The sequence below is a fragment of the Blennius ocellaris genome (assembly GCF_963422515.1).
Source record: "Blennius ocellaris genome assembly, chromosome: 18".
Lineage (NCBI taxonomy): Eukaryota > Metazoa > Chordata > Actinopteri > Blenniiformes > Blenniidae > Blennius > Blennius ocellaris.
In genome coordinates this window covers 12,131,834-12,153,338 of record NC_137667.1, presented here as the reverse complement: position 1 = coordinate 12,153,338, position 21,505 = coordinate 12,131,834, and the positions used below count along the sequence as shown (strand labels likewise).

Sequence of the window (21,505 nt, the reverse complement as noted above, 5' to 3'; positions counted from 1 at the left end):
TGAAGGCTACTGCAACATAGGATTTATTTCCAAAGCTTGTGTGGTTCGAAGGTTGCCCGTTTGAATCCTGTATTGAGCTCTGGAAGTAAAAAGGAAACAAGAAACACTTTTCTTCCCACCTTTTTTTCCCTTTTTTGAGTCATCCTCAGTCAGATGGCTTAACCCTGGATCCAACCACTCGATCTGCTCGGTGTCCACTCTTCCCTCTGTGTGTGTGTGTGTGTGTGTGTGTGTGTGTGTGTGTGTGTGTGTGTGTGTGTGTGTGTGTGTGTGTGTGTGTGCGTGTGTGCGTGTGTGCGTGCGTGCGTGCGTGCGTGTGTGTGCTTTCATTCATAACTATGGAAACCTAAAGGAGCACCACTGGAAACCCACAGTGTCTTTTTGTGATTGAGACTAACACAGAAGCTACAGTACAGATTTCATGTTTTTGGTATGAGGTAAAGATAAGAACAACCACAGTTTGCTGGAATAAAAATTAAGATCATCAAAATTACCTAAATCTGATGCAAGCTATCAGATGATAGGAACTATCATGTATGATGTATTTATACTTCAGAAATGTTATAATAATAATAATAATAATAATAATAATAATAATAATAATTTTAATGTGCGAGTGAATGTGATTAACGGTGTAGAGTGCTTTGTGAACCTGCTGAAGCGGTGGAAAAGCGTTATATATGTAAAATCCATTTGCCATTTAATAACATGGTTAGCATATTCCAGTTTATTATTGGATTTACTGGGGAGTACAAAGAGAGTAAGTGTAAAAGCTCTTGTTATTTTCAAAACATTTGGTCTTGTCTTGTTGAAAATGTTTTCACATGTCAAAGACTTCAGGGCAGTGGGGAGAGGCGCTATTAAAGAAAGAATCACATTATAGTAGTAACACAACCTCTCAAATAATTTAGTGAATCAATGATTAATTGCTGTGCATGTAAATTGAGTTAGTTACAGACTTATTTTAGACATTGCATCACACTACTGCATTACACTTCTCTAAACAACAATGTGGTCAATCAGACACTGGTCAGCCATAAAATTATGACCAAGTCAATTGAATAGCAAGGACGATATCGCTTTCGAAGTACCTATTAGATGGGGAAATGTATGCACAGACTGTAGATAGGTGTCATCCTCAAAGTTGAAATATGAAGAAGGATGATCCTAATGTTATGGCGGATTTTTGCATATATGGTGCATACAAACTTCACTTTCAAACACTCAGTGGATCTTGCAATATTGCAATCTTGTAAGCATCACATTATAGTTTAGAACAGGCTCTTAGGACTGTAGAGAGGATGTCAAATTCATTCTAATTGATAAATATGAATTTTAACTAATAAATTATGAATTATATGTATAAAGGGCTGCATGGTAGGTCGGTGGTGAGCAATCTGGCCTCATAGTGAGAAGGTCCAGGTTGAAATACTGGCCAGGCCTTTCTGTGTGGAATTTGCATGTCCCCCTTATGTGTGCATGGGTTTTCCTCCAAGTGCTCCGGTTTCCTCCCACAGTCCAAAACATGCATGTGACGTTGAATGGTGATCCCTAAATTGCCGCTAGGTGTGAATGTTGAGTGGGTGTGGTTGCTTGTCTCCCGGTGTTTGCCCTGTGATGGACTGTCACTGGTCCAGGGTGTATCCTGTCCTCTCCCACATGTATGTTTGTGTTGTGTAATGACTGTATAGGTATTAACGCACACCTACGCAGAATCTTGTTTTTCTCTTGTGATTAACATTTAAGTGCATGTGTGAGGTCCAGCTTATAAAATAATTCTGAAGGTGTGACTTTTAAATGAATATTAATGTTTAACTTCTTGTAATTATGAACAGAATATTGTTGTTGCTCTTATTTGAGGAGGCCACTCAAAAACTGCAAGTCATGATACTATGGGGAAAAACATGCATAGATGCTGAAATGAAACTACGGTTGGTTCAGAATTTTGACTCTGCACACATTCATTATGATGCGTGACTGCGTGTTCATTGTAAGACACCATAGAAGAAATCTGAAATGTACTTGAGAGCACATTGAAACAACAATATGAGAAAAGCACAAGGAAAATGTTTGGTTGACTTACAAAACAATGCCTAAATTGTTTGGAAAGAGCGTTCAGCGCCTTGCATCACTGATGGGCAATGAACACTCCCACTCTTTATTGATGTGACAGATTGCAGGAACCTGAATAACACAACATAATTTCAAGTTGAAGTAAAAATATCTTTACCATGATTACTGGAAAAAAAAACTAAAACACAACAAAAAGTAACATTTTATCTCACAACAAGGCTTGCACTTGTAAAAACTGACAGAGCAGAGTCCAGATGGTCCCCAAAGGGTGAAGCTAGGGGGCTGAGAGACTGGATGATGGTGTTTCACAGAAATGGTCTGTATGTGTATGTTTTGTTGTATGTTCAATCAGGCATTGTTGTGGGTGTGCAAATCTGCACGCGTGCAGTCGAGTAGTAGTGTATGTGTGGGAGGCCATGCGTGCTTTTCTGTGTGTGAAGCGTAATCTAATGTATGTTGTGTACCGTATGTGTGTTTTCCCCGTGAATCCTCTGTACGTGCTCTAGTGTGGACATCTGTTGTGTCCCTCTCCCTCTCCCACCTCCCATCCCACAGTCAGGTCTGTCCTGTCTCTTTACATCTACGAGGCGAGAATGGCAGGAGGTAAAACAGAGAGTGTGTGTGTGTGTGTGCGTGTGTGTGTGTGTGTGTGTGTGTGTGTGTGTGTGTGTGTGTGTGTGTGTGTGTGTGTGTGTGTGTGTGTGTGTGTGTGTGTGTGTGTGTGGGTGCGTGTGCGTGCGTGCGTGCATGTGTGTCTGTGTGTGTGACAGCCCATCCACCAGATGGAAGCTGTTATGTTCAAGTCTTTAATTGTATATCTAAAGGGTTGATTGTCATTTGTGGGTGTGTCTTCATCCTCCATGGAGAATTAAGAAAAAAAAGAGTTTTTAATAAAGTTGAAGTCAGATAAAGTTTTCATAATCAAACAGGAAGGAAGAAAATAGCTGAGGTCTAAAACAGCTGATGTGAGCGTAGGTTTTGGGTGTAAATTGCCAATTCAACGTAAAAGCAATGCAGCCTATGAACTGGATGTTATGCAGTGAAAGAGCGATGAAGCAGCGAGACAGAATTTATGACTACTATGTTTCAGTAAGGCAGAAGTGCATCAAATCCAAGTAGCACCAACAGGATTCAATGAAAATAATCAGGTAGTAACTGGAAACAACATACAAAAAAAAAAAGTCTTGCATTCCACTTGTTTTCCAACGTGTAACTTTAGATTTAGTCACTTCCACAAAAAACAAGGGGGAGCACTGCAGTTAAAACTGTGCAAATCATAAAACAATATAAATATGTTTACTGTTTCTGTTCTTGCTCCTGTTCAGTACAAATACAAATCTATTGTCACATGTATTTATTTTTTTCACAATATGTTTGATCACCCTTCCTGCAACAATCAGCGATAACATAATACCTTGACAAACTTGCATACTGCATATTTTTACATTCTCTAATGTCAGATTGAATTCACAAGAACATCATGACCACGTGCGAAAAAGGATCACAAATTGGGACACTGAGGCAAACAAAAAATACAGTGAACACAGACAGGGAGCACAAGTTCGACAGCAGGATAGACGAGGAAATACAAACATGAAAAATGGACACACTGTGACGAATCCCTTCCAATTGTGCAGCCGCTTTACTCTTGATTTTGACTTTGTGTGCTTAGTTCAAATTGAGATTGTGGCATCCGATGTAAAACCTAAAAGTGTGTAGATTGCTCTTCAAGGCCCAGAAACCTCAGACTTAACTGTGCTCTGAACAAAAAAAACAGAACAGTCAGTTGCAAGTAAACAGCAAATTGCCTAAAAAGTATTGTCATCTGTGTATCTAATACAAGTTGTGAAGTTCTTTATCTACTGTCTCATTGCAGATTTTGCTCACAAGCTGTTTTTTTTATTTATTTTGCCTTTGATATTGATATTTTTTTTATGTTTCTTTTCTCTCTCTTCGGTTTATGTGCAAAGTAAAGCCTGCTAAAACTAAGTCAGCCCACTAGACTGAAGAATCTATTTGGGCAACAGACGGTTTTCTCTAAAGTAGAGTGAGTAGGATGTTAAAGTGGATATCAACGGCTAATCCTGAAGGAGACCTTAAGCAGGATCTAAGCTCTTATCCGACGCACCGTAGTGTGGCGTAAACACACTCTCAACTTGTTTCATTCTTACATGTGCCGCTTCTCAGTCTCTCCTCGCTCTTCCCCTCCTCTCCTGCAGCCTGCCAGTGCCACACTAACGGCTCTGTGTCCGAGGCCTGCAACCAGGAAACAGGACAGTGCCAGTGCAGAGAAAATGTTGTCGGTCGACAGTGTGATGAGTGCATGGTAAGTATTGCGACAGATGACGTAATGATTTTGTCCCATTGAAGTTCATTATTTCATACGATTCTATTTGTTTACATATAAAACGATTCCGATCATAAGGAATTCCACTCGTATTTGTAAAAAAAATTCATAAATGAATTAGCCAGCCAGACATTCTTTCTTTTTTCATTCAGTTTGTAATATTGAGTTTTTACATAACTTTTCTTTTTAAATGTCTTTGTAAATGTATTTTTTATTTATTTATTTTATTTTTATGTGGCAAATTAGCAAATGCATATCTACTGCATCAATATTGATCATGAATATTTTTACTTGTGTATGTCTGTCTATTTATAACTGCATAATGAGGCCAAAAATGTGTTAAAGTGTGTGTTTTACGATTAAATGCTTGATTTAAGACATTGGGGGATATAGTGATCCCAATGGCCATGTTATACTACAAGAATATAAAAGATCATCACATTATCGATCGTTATCTCACGCAAGATAAATTAGATGTTTCTGTTTGTTTAGTTTCTCTCTTGTTATTAACCCGAGTTTTGTTATCGGTCCAGCCTAACTGCTGGTGGGACGCTGAGCGTCAGGAGTGTATGCCCTGTCGCTGCAGCCAACACGGATCTATTTCCCAGCGCTGCGATGTTGAGGGTCGCTGCATCTGCCGCGCCGGCTTTGTCGGCCGGCGATGCGACCTGCGTCGCCAAGGTTATGAAAGGCGGGAGACACGCCGGCCTGTGGAGCGCATCTCCCTGGAAGCTGTGCAGCAGAGATGGGGGGGCTCTTCCCGCACGGGGGGCTGTCCCCGGGGGGCGTACAGGCCCAAGACAGGGGTAACACACACTGCATGTGGATGACAGTGCTGTGTTTTAAGTGGCATGGGGTGTTTTTTTTTTTTTTTAACTGGTATGGTTTTGGAGATCCAATTTATACAAGGAGTGGTCATACAGCGATCCCACCTGACTATGAGTGAAGGCAGGGTACCTGCTGGACTAATCTCCACTCCTTCACAGGGCAAACACATAGAGGCAAGCAGTCACACACACTCTGGTTTGGGCAATTTGCAATCATCCTTAATCCTTAAATGCGTGCCGTGGACATTTGCTTGGAGAATCCCCAACGCACACACAAAGAGAACATGCAGTCTCTATACAGACAATCTACAGGCCCAGTAAACACTAAAGAAGTACATTTCAAACGCATATGGTTTTTATTCTTGGCGATGTCATGATTTGGGGTACCTTAATAAAAACTTTGCATGGAAAGAGAGGTGTGTTCATCTGGGTTTCAATGCCAGGGCCATTTTTCCATTTTTCTCCAAATCACACTTCTGTTAGGGAATGTTCTTTAATATAAAATGTCAATTCTTTAGGTTACTCAAGATGTTGGTTGCTACTTAAGATTGTAAATGTCAATAGTTTCAACAAACTCGTGTTTTTCTCTCTGAGGTAAATCACGAAAAGCTCTTTATATATTTTGTTTCTGTCACATTACTTTAAAAATGGTTTTGGATTTGTTTTCTTTTGATTTTAATGAGTATGTGGATTTTATTTCAGACATTAGGGAGTTTATGAATGTCAGCGACCAGATGAATAAACTAACAGACTGGAGTTGTTTTTAACCATTTGTGCAGATTTTGCTGTGTTTTAAACTGAAATGCAATTAAATTTAAGGCCATATAATTTAGCTTGTTATAAATCATGCAACCACTGATTTTTTTTTTTTCAATTTCCCTGCAAGAAATAACGTTCGCATCTAACATCAGTGTAATCTCTTGAGTTTTTGAGTCTGCGCATATCATGTAACGCGGTTTTTCTAAATGCGTTCACTTGTACTGATTGTACATATTTGTGTGTGTTTAACCAGGCTCAGACCCACGGCATCAGTACAGGAGGAGTGTGCGTCCCGTGTCACTGCAACTCCTTTGGATCGAAGTCATTTGACTGTGACGAGAACGGTCAGTGTCGCTGTCAACCCGGCGTCTCTGGACCCAAATGTGACCGCTGTTCACGGGGGTACTTCAACTTCCAGGAGGGCGGCTGCACACGTAAGAGGAGATCTTTAATTCTTCCTTAAACCTACAAACTCATAGGATCAAACATATGGATATAAACCTGCCCTACTGTCATTTATAATGAAGTCCGCACTTGAGAAGCGCTGCTGTTATTAAACTGCTGATTTGTTCTTTTTTTTTTTTTTTTTTTTTAAGTTTACACCAATTGTTTGTGACAGAGTAATTATGTGTTTTGCACACTTCAGGTTGATGGGGCTGTCATATTATTAATACAAAGTAAAATCTTTTATTGCCCTCAGGTAAGACAATGGTGAAAAATGTGCGCCTTGATTTAAAAAAAAAAAAACTTGGTTACCAGCCACTTGCTTCTTGTTGCAGTACTTTAAAGTAGACATGAACAATCAGCAGTCTGTTCAAAACAAAACAAAACAAAACAAAAAAACAACAACCCACTCCACATTCATTTTTTATCTTTGTATATCCTGACCATAAGTGTGGGGGATCCGTGTTTGAATTCTGTTTGAGGCACAGAGCTACATGTTGCAGTGATTTGCAGAAATAAAAGAAATAAGAACAATGAACAATGCCTTTTTTTCAATGTATTTTTAACCCTTTGATGGATGAGTTGGTCATATGGATGTATTTATACGCACAAACACACAATCACAGTTGAGTAAATAATCCATCTCTATCATCAATACAGACCACGTTTCAACTCCAAACAAACAAAAACGATGGATGGACTTCTTATAAACACATTATGAGTTCTACCTAAATGTTTGGGTTTTTTTTGTGTGTGTGTTTGTTTTTAACTTAAGTTTTGGCAGTCAAACTTGTATTGTTGTAGCTTAATCACTCACTTTTGTTCACTTTCCATAATGAGTAATTGTGATCATCATCTACTTTGACTCTTTCACTCTAACTTTGAATCATCATCTTCAGAGTGTGTAAAAAAATATGTAAAAATCATCTAATGAATAGAAAGTAGACATAAATGAGTTTGTTTGTGGAGAGTGAAAAACAGTCCAAAACTGTAAAACCCTCCTCGTTTCATTGTCGCATGGTGTTATGGTATATGATCATACAGCAATGTAGTGATGGAAACAAGCAACGGACTGGAGGAGAGAAGGAATAAGGAGCATAATGGAGAAAATTCAAACTTTGTAGGCAATCTAAGAGAAAGGTTAAAGATAATACAAATTCACCACGACAAACTGATTTCACATTGATGTCATGTTTCTTAATGTTTAAACATACAGAATAGGAATAGCATTAGTTCTAAACTCTTTATAATCTTTACTGTGAAATAATCAAACAGCTAGTAAATATTAAATGTTCAGCGTGATTATGAAAACGGTTTTGAGAAGAATCTGATTAAATATATTGAAATATGCATTTTATAGGCACGCTAAAAACTAATCCTCTGGAAAAACAGAACAGTGTGTATATGTGCTCCATCTGTTTACACATCTGCAAATTATGAAATCCACTGTCAGTTCACAACATTGTTATTTTGTTGCTGTCACTGTCTGTTCGCTGACACAATATTAACTTATAATCAGTGCGGTGCATTTTAATGCGGCTGTTTCAGGCACTTCATTTCCACACTGAAAGCCTATTTCTCCGCAGCAGTGATTCGATGCGAGGTCTACTGGGATTTAACACCAAGAATATGTCTGCTTTCACACCTCAAATTAAAGGTCAAGGTTTGGCCAAATCGTGCGGCTTGAGCTTGAGTTTATTTAGAGCTGAACTTACATCAAAGATAGTCTTGCAAATGCAGTGTGTGTTTAATGGAAATAGTTAGAGAAAGTCAGAGAAAGTGTCATTTCTTTAGAATATGGACTTTTGTTCAGGCATTTATTGAAATTATACTCACTCTGGAGGTTTGCTGAGCCAGTCCTAATTCGTATGGTATAGCCAGCGTCTCAGTGTGTGTTCACATGAGAAATCTACATATTGTTTTTCGCTGTTTATTACAATGTCATGACTTCCTTTTTACATAAAGAAACATATTTAAATGATCAAAAACCCTGGCAAAGAGATGCTCAAAGTTTTTGGGTCCCACAAACAGTAATCTGCACCCCTGCAGATCAAGTATGGTTATTAATAGCTTTTCCCACAATACTCCTTATGCAAAACATTATTGATGCCAAATACAATTAGCAGCCAAGAAGAACACTGCTTAGTTTGCCAGGAAAGAAAACCCAGAAATACAAGAAAGGCATGGGATTATTTGCTTTGATCCATCTCAAGATCGCTAACACGGTGTAAGATCCAAATCAGAACAATTATATTAGTTAGATTTTAATATCTACCCTGAATTTACCAGAGAATACAAATGGGATTCTCAGCTTGCAAAAAGACATAAATAAGTGATATATATATATATATATATATATATTTTTATTTATTTTTTTTTTTTTTATTATTATTATTATTATTATTATTTGTTTACACCTAAACTGCCTTCAATTATGATAACTATTCTAAGAATAAAATGATGGACATTTGTTTTTGGTAGATAATTTGCTGTAACTACACTTCTTGGCATTACATTTGACACCATTGGAAAGCCCTTTATTTAGCTCCTTGTTAGGAACATGCATTTGTGCTATGAGCTGCTATGAGCAGCTAAGATTTGCCCAATTTTCTTTTTTCCACTGGAAAAATAGCTTTTCTTGCTGTAGTGCTTGTCTCTTGTTTTCAGCTTTTAGGCCCTGAGAATCTGACCATGAGGCGTCTGACTGGCAGCTCTCAATGCTTGTTTTCAATGTGTTTCTTGAATCATCAAGATGAGAGTCTGCAACCAGTCGCAATCACAGATCTCCTCAGTCTAGGACCAAACTCTATCCCCCGGTGAAAACCCTCGTCCCCCACGGAGCAGCCTTTTACCGAGACTACCAAGAGGGGGGAAAAAAAAAAAGAATAAAGCATGACCTGCCAGCAGAATGGCTTTGGCGTGCTCTTTGTAACTTTTTTTTTCTGACCAAGATAACATTTTGGCACATTTTTCAACGTATAAATGCCACTGCTCATCCCTCAAATGCATTTCCCAATAATGACAAATTCTAAATAAAAAATTTAAATAAAGTGCAGGATCAAACAGAAAACTTACTTTTTGTGTATATTTTGTCTCGCCTCTCCTCTATGTTTCCTGCAGCTTGTCAGTGCAGTCATGTGGGGAACAACTGCGACGCCTCCACTGGCCAATGCATCTGTCCTCCCAATACGATCGGCGAACGTTGCGACCGTTGCGCTCCCAACCACTGGGGCCACGACATCGTAACTGGATGCAAGGTAGGCTCAAAACGGACTATTATGGATCATACCTGGGATGGTACTTGATGTGACTTCGCGATTATGGACAAGGGAGATGGTCGATCCAGAGATGGTGCTAAAATAATTAATAGGCTATTTCAGTAGGTTTACAATCCGAATCCAAAAAAGTTAGGACATATATTGTATTCCCAGCACAGCATAAATAGCTTGTCTGATTCTGAAATTTGTGATAATTGTTGATGGAGAAAAATAAATAGCATTTTGTTAATGGATGAATAGCACTTATATTACTGCTAATTACCTGATCTTAAAATATTTGGCATTATAAATTACTAACTAAGCACAATTTTTAGAAAGCTAGTGTCTGGTAATTAAATTAATATGATATTAGGTTATTACACTGCACTTACAGTCATTATGAATTTGACGACATTTTGCTTTATTTCATTTTCTTTCTCCATCTCTCTTTATTTTATGCTCCTTTCCACAAGCTCTTATTTTTTATTTTACTCCCTAAATCAGCTCTGTATTTATTTTACTATGTTTTTTTTATATAGCCTTTTCTTTCCTACCCCATCTTTACCATCTATTTTTTTATTGTAATTTCAGCATTTCCGTTTTCTTTTACTTGTTTCAAACATATCTTTGTTGAAAGTGTTTGAAAACGGATTGTCCTGCACTGAAACGATCTAACCAAAGGGCCGCGAGGCAGCCAATTACAGTGAACTATTAGGAGGTGCAATGGGCTATTAGCAATTAGAGGCGTGAACATGAAAGTACTGTATGTCTTAGTGTAACGGCACATTATTTCAGAGGAGGACATCAGCACAACAAAGAGGAATTGAACAGATCTATGTGGGACTAAAACAAACACAAGATTAGCTGCCAAAGACATCAGAACAAAGTGAAACATGGCAAATCAGGAATGTACAGAGGAAATAACAACAACAAAGCAGATTAACAAGGGTGAAATATTTAACTCACTTGAGAGTTTGTGCACAATAATCCATAATGAAAAGCATAAGAATCTCAACGCTTTAGCCGTGAATTGTGAACTCATGAACAGTGCAATGCGGTTGTTCAGAATAACCTCTTTTTTTTCACCAGTACTTTTTCATTCACTGCAGTTATTTTCATCGGCACAGTCATTGGAACAGGCAGACATTTCCAGCTTCTTAGCTTTTGATTGTGATTGCATATCTGCAACATTTGCCCTCGAGCACAAGTGGCAAACATCTGTTTAAATGGTGTTTTCATCTTTGATTGAGGCATCTGTCAGTAGTCTGTATTATTATGCTATCGTCTTTACTGATTGCTTTGAGTGAGAAAGCAACACTAACACAGTGCCAGCACTTGATTAACAGGTATAGCTTTATAAATGGTTTGACTTCCCCCAGTCAGCCTCTTATTGTTGCTGTAATGCTTGATATAAATGGAGTTTCCTGTACTCAGCAATTCATTACTTGACTGACACAAAACACATTCATTCACATCTCTGCTATTTCTCTCTCTATGTGTGTGTGTGTGTGTGTGTGTGTGTGTGTGTGTGTGTGTGTGTGTGTGTGTGTGTGTGTGTGTGTGTGTGTGTGTGTGTGTGTGTGTGTGTGTGTGTTGTTAAGGCATATTTAGTGCTTTTAAGTTTCCCTAATTAGCGATGCAGTCCATTACCTTCTTTGATGGGCGAAACAGAGCAACTTTGACGTTTCAGAAAAGGTCGTCTGTATTTTTTGTAGAAAAAGCAATACATCATCTTCATACAAGCTTATCTTGTGAATTGCATTTGGTTTTTATATCAGTTTCATTTTGTCATTGGACTTAACATCTCCTGCCGATTGACTAAAAAGACATGCAAGCAAAAACAAAACCATGCGAACTCCATAGAAATGCTCAATAGAAATTGTATTTAATGCAAATGGAAGTTTGCATTGCATAAAACTTTGAATTCAAATGTATATGTGTGTGTGTCTATATATATATATATAATTAACTCGTCTTTTTTTACCGTAGGGGTGTGGTTGCAGTGTGATTGGCTCGGTGACCCAGCAGTGCAACGTGAACACAGGCTGCTGCTTCTGTCGAGACTCCTTCAGAGGAGAGAAGTGCAATGAGTGTCAAATTGGATACAGAGATTTTCCTCAGGTAAAGTGGCCAAATTGTAACTCTGCTAATACTTTTGTTGTTTGTATACTTCAGAGTTTACAGTTTCTGGAGCTCCTTTGGACATCTGAGTGTTCATAGACACTGTGATGTTTTCTTTATGGGTTTTCTTAGCGTAGAAGACTCAAAGGTTTGGTTTCTTACCAATTATTGAAGTTTTACAGAAATAAAGAGCATGTTTGTTTACTGAATAAATGGTCAAAGTCTCAGTAAATTCAAAACTTTTAGAAAAAAAAGTAATTGAGGTGAAAAAGGAAAAAAATAAAAAACAAGTTTGGGTTTGGTGTTTGTCTGAACTTCACAGCTGACGTTGGAATGAGAAGATAATGGCAACATTTTCATGTTGGAGTAAAGTTTAATGGTTTGGTGAAGCATGACGCGAGGACACACTCTGGTAACTCCTCTCTGTGCCTGTTACGGTGTTGATAACAGAATCCTGGCGTTGTCTGCCCTCCATATTTCCCCACAGTGCATCCAGTGTGAGTGTGACATCTCAGGATCGGACAGCGAGACCTGCGACTTGGAGAGGGGAGTGTGTGGATGTGCGGATCGGACAGGAAAGTGTAACTGCAAGGTAAAGCACCCACACATTAAAATAATTGCCTACATTTGCTAATAGTCCTTTCCAGTATAGTTTAAAAGAGAGTACCATGACCGTTGAAATGCTGCACAGCTGCCATACTTTTACGAAAGTTCACTTCAGGTCCTGCGAGACTGTTTTTGAAAACAGTGTGACAAAAATGTGGTATTTATTTTTCCAAAAGCCAGGAAGGATAGTTTAGCTTTTAAATGTCAATACAAATTTAAAACCTACTTCAGGTGCTTTCTCTTTCCTTTTGTTTTCGTGTTTGTGTTTTATAATATATGTGTGCATGTGTGTTTATGCGTAATTATACCGGTAAATGTCACAATGCTGAATATGACTGGAGTCTCGGTGCAGCAGCCTCTATTCTACATTCATATATACACACCAACACTGTGCAGCTCCACCAATCAATACTAGTGTATATATGCTTTTGCTATTTTGGTTAAACAAATCCTTATGTTGAATTTCCCTTAAAATATAACCACTAAATTAATGTACCTCTTTTGTTACTGTACCCTTTCCACGTTTTGTGATAACTGAATTAAAAGAAACGACAGAATGGTGCATGAAAGTAGTTCATGCAGTTACTGCCTGTAACTGTATAGTCATATTTTTCCATTGTGGGGGAAAACCTGGAAAGCGTGGAGAGCGTACAAGCCACTACACCACTGTGAGGGCTTCTTTGTATGGGGATTGCAACCCTACGTACTCTGAATGGTTTACTGTCCTTTCAGAAACTGCGTCTTAAGAGAGATGTATATACTATATAAAATTAATAGGAAATTGGACATCTACTCAGAAAATTGGAAGCCGTTTCTAACAGAATGTTGGAATGTAACTTAACATATATACGGAACTGGTGGGCGGAGGGTGGGATTGCAGTAGGTGGGTGGGGGTTAATGTAAAAAAATAAGAAATGTTTTGAATGATATATAGGGGAGAACTAAAACTGATTTAATAGAATTGCTCTGTCACCATTTAGTCACTTTAACGCTCTCACTTTCCTTCAAACAAACACCCATGCACAGTGATTTCGTACACATACACACGCATAGAAACTCATGTACAGTTAGACAAAGCATACATTTACTTCTGATGGGACCACTGTGACAAGCGGATCGCATTAGCTCATTCAAATACACACACACACACACACACACACACACACACACACACACACACACACACACACACACACACACACACCTAATTTATGGCCTGTAATGAGACTCCAGATCAATGGGTGTTATCTTCTCTGTGAACAGGTAGGCGGCTGCCTGCCTGTCACTCAGACAGACATCCATCAGCTGTCCCTCTCTTCATCTGGTTTTTATGCTGCCTGTATTCTTGTTACCTGTCTATTCATAAGCTCTCTGTATAGGAGAACATTTCATATACTATACCATGAGTTTACAAATACTGAGTATACAGCCCAGGCTGCACATATTTGAAAAATTGCACATTTTTTCTTCTTAAATAAACGTTCTTCAGTGCATTGTATCGTACACAAAAATCTAAAAAGCTATAAACATTATGTTGATGTCATAAAGTGTATGAAAATACTCAGCTAAGAGATCAAAAATAGCATTGACACAGCAGATATCTAATCTTAAACGATAGTTTTGCATGTCCAAAGCTAAAGCACAGCAAACAACACGGTTACATCAATATGTGCAAGTTTTTGAGATTAATTAAAAATGGATATGGATGGTGTAGAAGATTGCCCAAGACTGTAAGTTGTGGGTGTGGATGTTACCTTGTCAACATTAAGAGAAAGATCTGAAAACCTCAGAGGATTTACTGTAAGATTCAACTTCATTAACAGAAGGATCACGTAGGGGCTTGAAAACACTGATAGGAAGAGCTGTGAATGAAGTGAAGGAACGAACAAGATATTTCTGTCAATGTCAAATAAGGATACATGTTTGTGGCTCCTCGCATATCAGGTCATATACCAATATAAGATGGCTGTGGTTCCGGTAGAGCCTGGCCAGGCATAACACCTAAATACTCAACAGTCAATTGTTAATAATTTTGCACATTCCAGGAACAGTTTTTCTATGCAATTTTTCTATGCAGTCTTAATTTGCTGCTTTAGAGGCAAGGTAATGAGCCATATTCAGCTTCAGGGATATATAAAGTTTGTCTATCGTCATTTCAATTTTGACTTGGCATGCACACATTATATTTCAAAAATGACTTTCTTGATACAAAGAAATACATTAGGTTTGAGAATTTGATTTACGGTTGACCATCTTTCACACAGCCTCTCTGTCTCTTTCTGGTTTGGTTGGGTAAGATTGTATGCATTATCTGAGCGATATCCATAAGTCGCTTGATGGAAACAATGTCTGATCATCCAATGGTTGGTAGTTAGGTGCCCTATTTAGGGTTGACATAACAGATTCTCTTTTCGCGCAACAAGTTTTAATGGTGTAAAATACTGAAGTTTACTCCTTCACATTCCTCTGTTGTTGTCGGTCCTCACTCACCACACGCCAGAACTTTTTGACAGAACTCAACATTAATTAGATGATGTTGTGTTGACAGCACTGTGAGCCTTTTCTTTGCTGCGAGAAGCCTTAATACACATCCCTGTCCATGGTTCCATTTTAGATCAGTCATCCCTCAACTTATTTACTCAAAATGTAAACATTCAGGCCAGCAGAGATTTCCACCACTACGCCTACACAGCACAGGCATTAAATGTGCTATCCAAGTTATATTGCTTCTGCGTATTTCAGTCTCTCCATGTGGGATCCAATTTAGTTGAGTAAAAACATTGTTAAAAAAGATGTTAATGTTTATTGACTGTAAACACTGTCATCGCTGGTCAAATAGAGGCCTTGGGAGGGTTCAAACCCTAACCTGAACATTGCATTCTAAACAGAAAGTGGTATTTTGGTGAATGCATTTCAAGAGAATGGTCCAAACTTTGCTCACCTGCATCCGTTTGTCATTTTAGGGAAACGTTGAAGGAGACAACTGTGACCGCTGTAAGCCAAACACATTCGGGTTAACGGCACGAAATCCACTGGGCTGCAGCAAGTGTTACTGTTATGGGCTGACTCCCTTCTGCACAGAGGCTCAAGGACTTATCAGGATGCGAGTGAGTATTTTTTTTTTCTTTTTACGTGTTTGTCATTTTTGTCACTGTTTTACATAAGTACAATATGTCATCAAATTCTATCCATACTCATGGAAAATAAGTTTCACGTCCTTTTTGTGTCTCTTAAGTTGTTTTACAGGCAGTAACTAGCTATTGAAGCAAGACAGTTTTAGTGGTTTTCTTATCAATTATACAATTGGTCGTTATTACCATCGGGCATGGGTAACCCAGTGACCACTGATGTCGGACCAAGGTTGTGGGGGCACGGGGGACCAGGACATGGGCAACGGGAGAGTGGGCCCAGTGGACTACTTGACACCCGAGAACCTGGCACAAAAAGGAGGTTGGATGGACACTTCCCAAGGACCGTTACGCCTTCAAGGGCCCATCTGACCCTGTCCTCGATCTCCCATGAGACTGCCCCCATGAAGCAGGTATTGGGCAGGATAGTGCCCATAGTCTCGAGGCCAGGAATCAGGTCATACAGCCACAAGAGGGCATCAGGTTAACTTTTTTTTCTCCCGATGTCATTAAGACAGGGTTAAAGTTGAAACGATTAAAAATCAATACCCACTTAGCCTTCTGAGAGTTCAGTCTTCTCACCGAACTTCGATATAATGAAGGGGTGCTCCAGGACTCGATTCCACCGGTGGGCCAGTTATTGTTCTTGATTGGTAGCGTGATCAGATTGTCGAATTGCTCCAGGAGTTCCAGACAAGCAAGATGGTCTTTGATGGAACCTGGAAGACCGAGCAGAAAGGTGTCTCAAAGCCCCTCTGCAACAGGAGTCCCAAACTTGATGACTTTGTCCGCTCCACACAGTCACCAGGTCTTGGTAAAGCTCTGTAGAGTATTACACAGGAGGGAATGGCGGATCCATTCAACTGTTGTCTACGCCTCTGCTCGCCCGGATGTATGTGAGGTGATGTAGGCAATAGTAAAGTTCAATGAGTTTATTATGAGAGTCAAGTTGTCACAAGCAGGCAAAGGGGTCCAGAGGGTGTTACATAGATGATAATTGAAATAAGAGCAACAGGTCCAAACATGAGAAAGTCCAAAGCCCTGGGAAACACGAGGAAACAGGAAGAAATTTTGTGGGATGTCACGTACAAGGATACGAGAACAGTGTGGCGACGGATACATGAGGGAAGAGGATTTAAATACACTGGTGGGGAGGGTGGAAGGACAGGTAAATCACGTGAGGTGAACATGAGACACAGAGGGAAGGAAGACAGAAAGGACAAGTCTGCAGTGATGGAGACAAAACAGGTGAGTCCCAAACTAAAACAGGAAGGAAGAGAACAAGTAAGGTATTTTACGAGGGCACAGAAGGAGACCTGACACATTCCAGCATTTGCAAGAAGGTGAATATTTGAAAAACACACGTGTGGAAATTACATCCAGCAACCTGAAGTCGAAAGGAGAACCATACAAAAATAGCAGGCGCCATCGGGCAGACTGTCGGCAAGTTGACAATCAGTTTTTGAGGCAGGGTGTTTTTATTAAAGGCCTTCATTGCGGAAACGGTTGCCTTTGGCAATAAACCGTCGTTTCCGTGGCAACGGTAGAGTTTTAGGATGGAGGGTGGCGAGAGGCTTCATTTGAACAAGCATTCACTTCATTTATTGTTGACAGAGAGAGAGAACGAGGGAGAACGAGGAAGAGGGTGGGAGAGCTGGACAGAGAGAAAGACAGGAAAAATGTGAGAGTTTATTGGAAAGAGGGAGATTTTCTCTGAACCACTGAATCGTGAGATTACACTGAGTGGAGTGGGACTCTCTCCACACACACACGCACATGCACACGCATACACACACGCGCACATGCACACGCATACACACACACACACACGCACATGCACACGCACGCACACACACACACACTCATCATGTCAGGAGACTATACACATACACCATGCTTACATAGTACATAGTTCATTCACGTGTCTGCACTACATGGGATTACACAGAGGTGAGAGGAGGGACAGGTGCAGACACACATCTGATATCATGAAAGGCTTTTCACTTCTCTTTTATTCAACTATGTATGTGATCTAATTTCACATCATTAAATCTTTCCCCATTATCGTTATAAAGTAGTACGAGGACAACATTAACAAATAAATCAGCTGTATAAAGACCTGAACAAACAAAAAGTAGTGCAAGATTAGTAGGCAGATTTAAAAAATGTTGGGTTGAGTCTTAACCCCTTCGTTGAGAATTTGTTGAGAATTTGTTATCAATATCACCAGACCGTGTTTTCTCTCGGTTTTACATTACTTTAAAGTCACTGTAAAACACTATTGTGTGCCATTTCACACATGAATGAACATGCTGAACAAAGTCACATATTTCACCTTTACATTTACATGTCTCTCTTGTTTTCTGTGAATTATTGGCTGCAAGCCATTGTGCACTACTGTATTTTGTATTATATATTGTGTCAAACACAACAGAAACCCAAGCTTGGACACCAAACTAACATTATATATACCCTCTACCTGGAGCATATATCTCTCCCTCAGCTTTTTGTTTTTGATGTTGGCAGGATTGAAAATGCATCCCTCCTGCGTAGTGATTGTATTTACTTAACCAAACAACTAATTCTCTTTTTACAATCCAAGTATATAAAACAAATTGAAATGAAGTATCTATTACATCCTTATTTTTAAACAATTTAGAACTTTTTTCATCTGATTCTTAGTAGTAATAGTCAAAGTGTGATTATGTACAATGTATCAGTAGTTATTTATGTTCAGTTGGGTGATATATCTATAGCAGTATGTTATACTTAAATACATAAAATGCATGTAGTAAGTTGGTCAAGTTCTTTAATATCCACCAGCTAGTATTTTTATTTTTGTCATTTTAGTATTAATTGAATGAGTTCAGATGTTAAACTTTTTTTTAATCACTGTGTTACTGTCACACATGGAATTTAATTGGCCAAGCAAGAAAAGTGTATGTGAGAGAATCTATTTCTATGTATAAATATTAGGAATTGAATTTATTTTAAGTAATAGTTAAAACAGAGATGAGCAGTTTCCCATTTCATGTTTGACTACCTCTCTGTTATATAGCCAATTTTGCAGGTCTGCCCAAGCTATGGTAACTTAATAGATTTCCAATTCCATCAGTTCATCCAAAAAGCACCCTTCCATAATGTCTCAGATATTATTCACACAATATCAACAGGGCAGGACTTAGAGCAAGAGAGACACAGAGAGAGAGAGAGAGAGAGAGAGAGAGAGAGAGAGAGAGAGAGAATGCGGACAGGCCTGAGCAGATGAATCTATTTTTAAATCGGTCCACTCAACCACAACCCAGAGTCAATAATAAACCCTGATATTATTCAAGTAATATTGAAATATCATCTCTAGAAATAGGAGACAGAGAGGAGCAGAAAGAAAGGGGTAGTTTTTCTCTGCCTGTAATAAGTCAAATATTCTCCACATATGAGAGCAAGAGAACGACTGACACTCTTAGTCTGTAGTTATCCTTAAAAGAAAATATATACTGGCAATAACTGACCTGACCAAGAATATAAATAACAACAAAGATCCACCGTGAGATCTATGGAGAAATAATAAAGGTCTTTCTCATGCCTATAACATAATTATAGTGTACAGATTACAGCTTTACTGAAGTTTGTATGCATGATTTAAAAAAGAAAAGAAGGCAGATGTTAGCTGTTTTGATTAAACTGCTCAGTAACAGTTCATTAAAGCTCTGACTGTTGATTCATCTGTGAACCAGCTATAGAAATGCTTCCCAACATAACACCCAAAAGACTATAAATTATTCACCTATTCAACCTCGTTTGAGTGTGGGTAGGAAGGCTAGTTCTAATCAAACGTTGCATAAAAGATGCATTTATTCAATCACTTTAGAGCATGGCATAGATCTATAGTACATAGACCCACATTGATTATTTAGAATTTTCCACAATCCCCTGTCTATGCATACATGAAATAATCCAGCACAGAAAGAAATGGAATCAAAGATACTGACATTTTCACTTAAAAGAGACGGATGTCAGACTAAATCCATTTGATTTACATGTCTGGTAAAGTCAACAGGTCACGAGAGAAGAAGAACACGGTTGGACTTGCCATCATTAACCTTTTTTTTTTTTTTTTTTTTAGAAATTGTCTTTGGTACATCTGATGTTTCTTTATTTTCTTGTAAAACTAAACATGATAAATCAATAGTGTACTGTATGTATGCACAACATGTTTAACTTTTTCAGTATAGCTAAATGATGCTGCTCATTTGATGATATGATAAAGTGTGCATATGAAACTAGAACACAATGTATCAATGTTAATTAACAGATAAGTCATAGTTATACCTTGAGTTTACTATGTCTTAGCTTGGATATATAAAACCTGACATGACATTGCAGCATTATAAACTCACCAGGTTTATTATATTTAAAAAGTTTGTTTTGTCAGTAATCCAACTTTCACAACGTTAAACAACCAGATGTTAAGCATTTCTGTATTGAACGGTTTTCATATTGCCATACTGATGATATACTGTATAAGTGATGGATAAGAATTATACAAATTGAAACACAAAAAATGAAATATCTCCGTTTGTGTCATTTATTAAATGATGAAAGTCAGTTCAAATGAAACAGTGTGGGGAACGGAACTTTTTCATGCATTCCACTATTCTAGCTACACCTGCATATGGCTACAGAACCCCAGCAAGAAAGATCTCGTTGTATAAATGGTCAATTAAATATTAAGTGTGTATTCCATTTAATTTTAATCTATATATACCATATAGTGATGATCCTAGTAATACTCTGTTCTTGTGTGTCGTTTGTGTGTAGTTGATGCTGAAGCCTGAGCAGACGGTGCTGCCCCTGGTGGACAAATCCAACATGGTGGAAACAAGGAAAGGAGTTAGCTTCCAGCATCCTGAGATCCTCGCTCATGCAGAGCTGGTCACCTCAACTCTTACTGAACCCTACTACTGGAAACTACCAGAGCAGTTCCGAGGTTCCATGGTAGGAAACGCCACCATAGCTCCGCCCCCACCCTTACCTGAACCTACCAGTCTGTGGGATGACATTATTTGCTTTACCTCCTTTATTCTGTTCATGCTTCTTGAAGGTTCTGCCTTTATTGCATATAATCTTTTATACTTTTGATGATGCTGAGCTGCATTTCTTAGAACATTATCACCACCTGCTGATCAGTAGAGTAGAGACGCCTTGTAGGACTGTGTACTTGTGTGTAGGTGTGCATGAGAAAACTGCTCTGCTTCTCAACACCCAGCTAAACATGTATGACAATAAAAACAATTGTGTTTTTTTTTGTTTTTTTTTGTGTGTGTTTAATAAGATCACGGCCTACGGTGGGAAATTGAAATATGCAGTCTACTATGAGGCCAGAGATGAAACTGGTCCTTCGTCCTATGAGCCTCAGGTCATCATCAAGGGCAGTCCGAACCACAACGTGCTGATGACACGTCACATCCCAGGACTCCAGATCGGTCAGCTCACTCGCCATGAGATCGACATGACAGAGGTGCAGTAAGACTTCACAGGAATGTTTGCTATTAATAAAAGTAAAGTAATGTTTCAATAAATAACCACTGTGGCTTAAACAGACTATGTACTGGCGATCGTTTTTCCAACCTCAGTCGGTCAATGCAAACAGGGTTTATTACAGTAATTGACTGCGGGGGGGACAATTGATTTGTCAGTGTGTTTAGTGGTTTGTGTGTGCGTGTGTGTGCATACAGCATGAGTGGAAGTTCGCAGATGGCCGGTCCATGACTCGAGAGGACTTCATGGATATTTTGTTCTATGTGGACTACATCCTAATTAAGGCGTCTCACGGCAACTTGATGAGGCACAGCCGGTAAAACACACACACACACGCACGCACGCACACACACACACACACACACACACACACACACACACACTTTATCACAGTGTGACCCACAA

The 21,505-nt window shown here is 38.8% G+C and overlaps 1 protein-coding gene across 6 annotated transcripts in view; it reads left to right on the top strand.

The window, feature by feature from the left end:
- Nucleotides 1-21,505, top strand: part of lama2 (laminin, alpha 2) — a 188,298-nt gene that overhangs the window by 106,867 nt on the left and 59,926 nt on the right. For 5 of the 6 annotated variants that reach the window (XM_080513775.1, XM_080513773.1, XM_080513772.1 and 2 more), the window contains 10 exons: nt 4,293-4,399; nt 4,954-5,226; nt 6,260-6,440; nt 9,571-9,707; nt 11,697-11,828; nt 12,316-12,420; nt 15,398-15,541; nt 20,381-20,557; nt 20,895-21,080; nt 21,298-21,416. In XM_080513775.1, coding sequence (XP_080369901.1) covers nt 4,293-4,399; nt 4,954-5,226; nt 6,260-6,440; nt 9,571-9,707; nt 11,697-11,828; nt 12,316-12,420; nt 15,398-15,541; nt 20,381-20,557; nt 20,895-21,080; nt 21,298-21,416 — 1,561 coding nt within the window. The remainder of the gene's footprint in view (nt 1-4,292; nt 4,400-4,953; nt 5,227-6,259; nt 6,441-9,570; nt 9,708-11,696; nt 11,829-12,315; nt 12,421-15,397; nt 15,542-20,380; nt 20,558-20,894; nt 21,081-21,297; nt 21,417-21,505) is intronic. The other variant, XM_080513776.1, reaches the window with a different exon arrangement.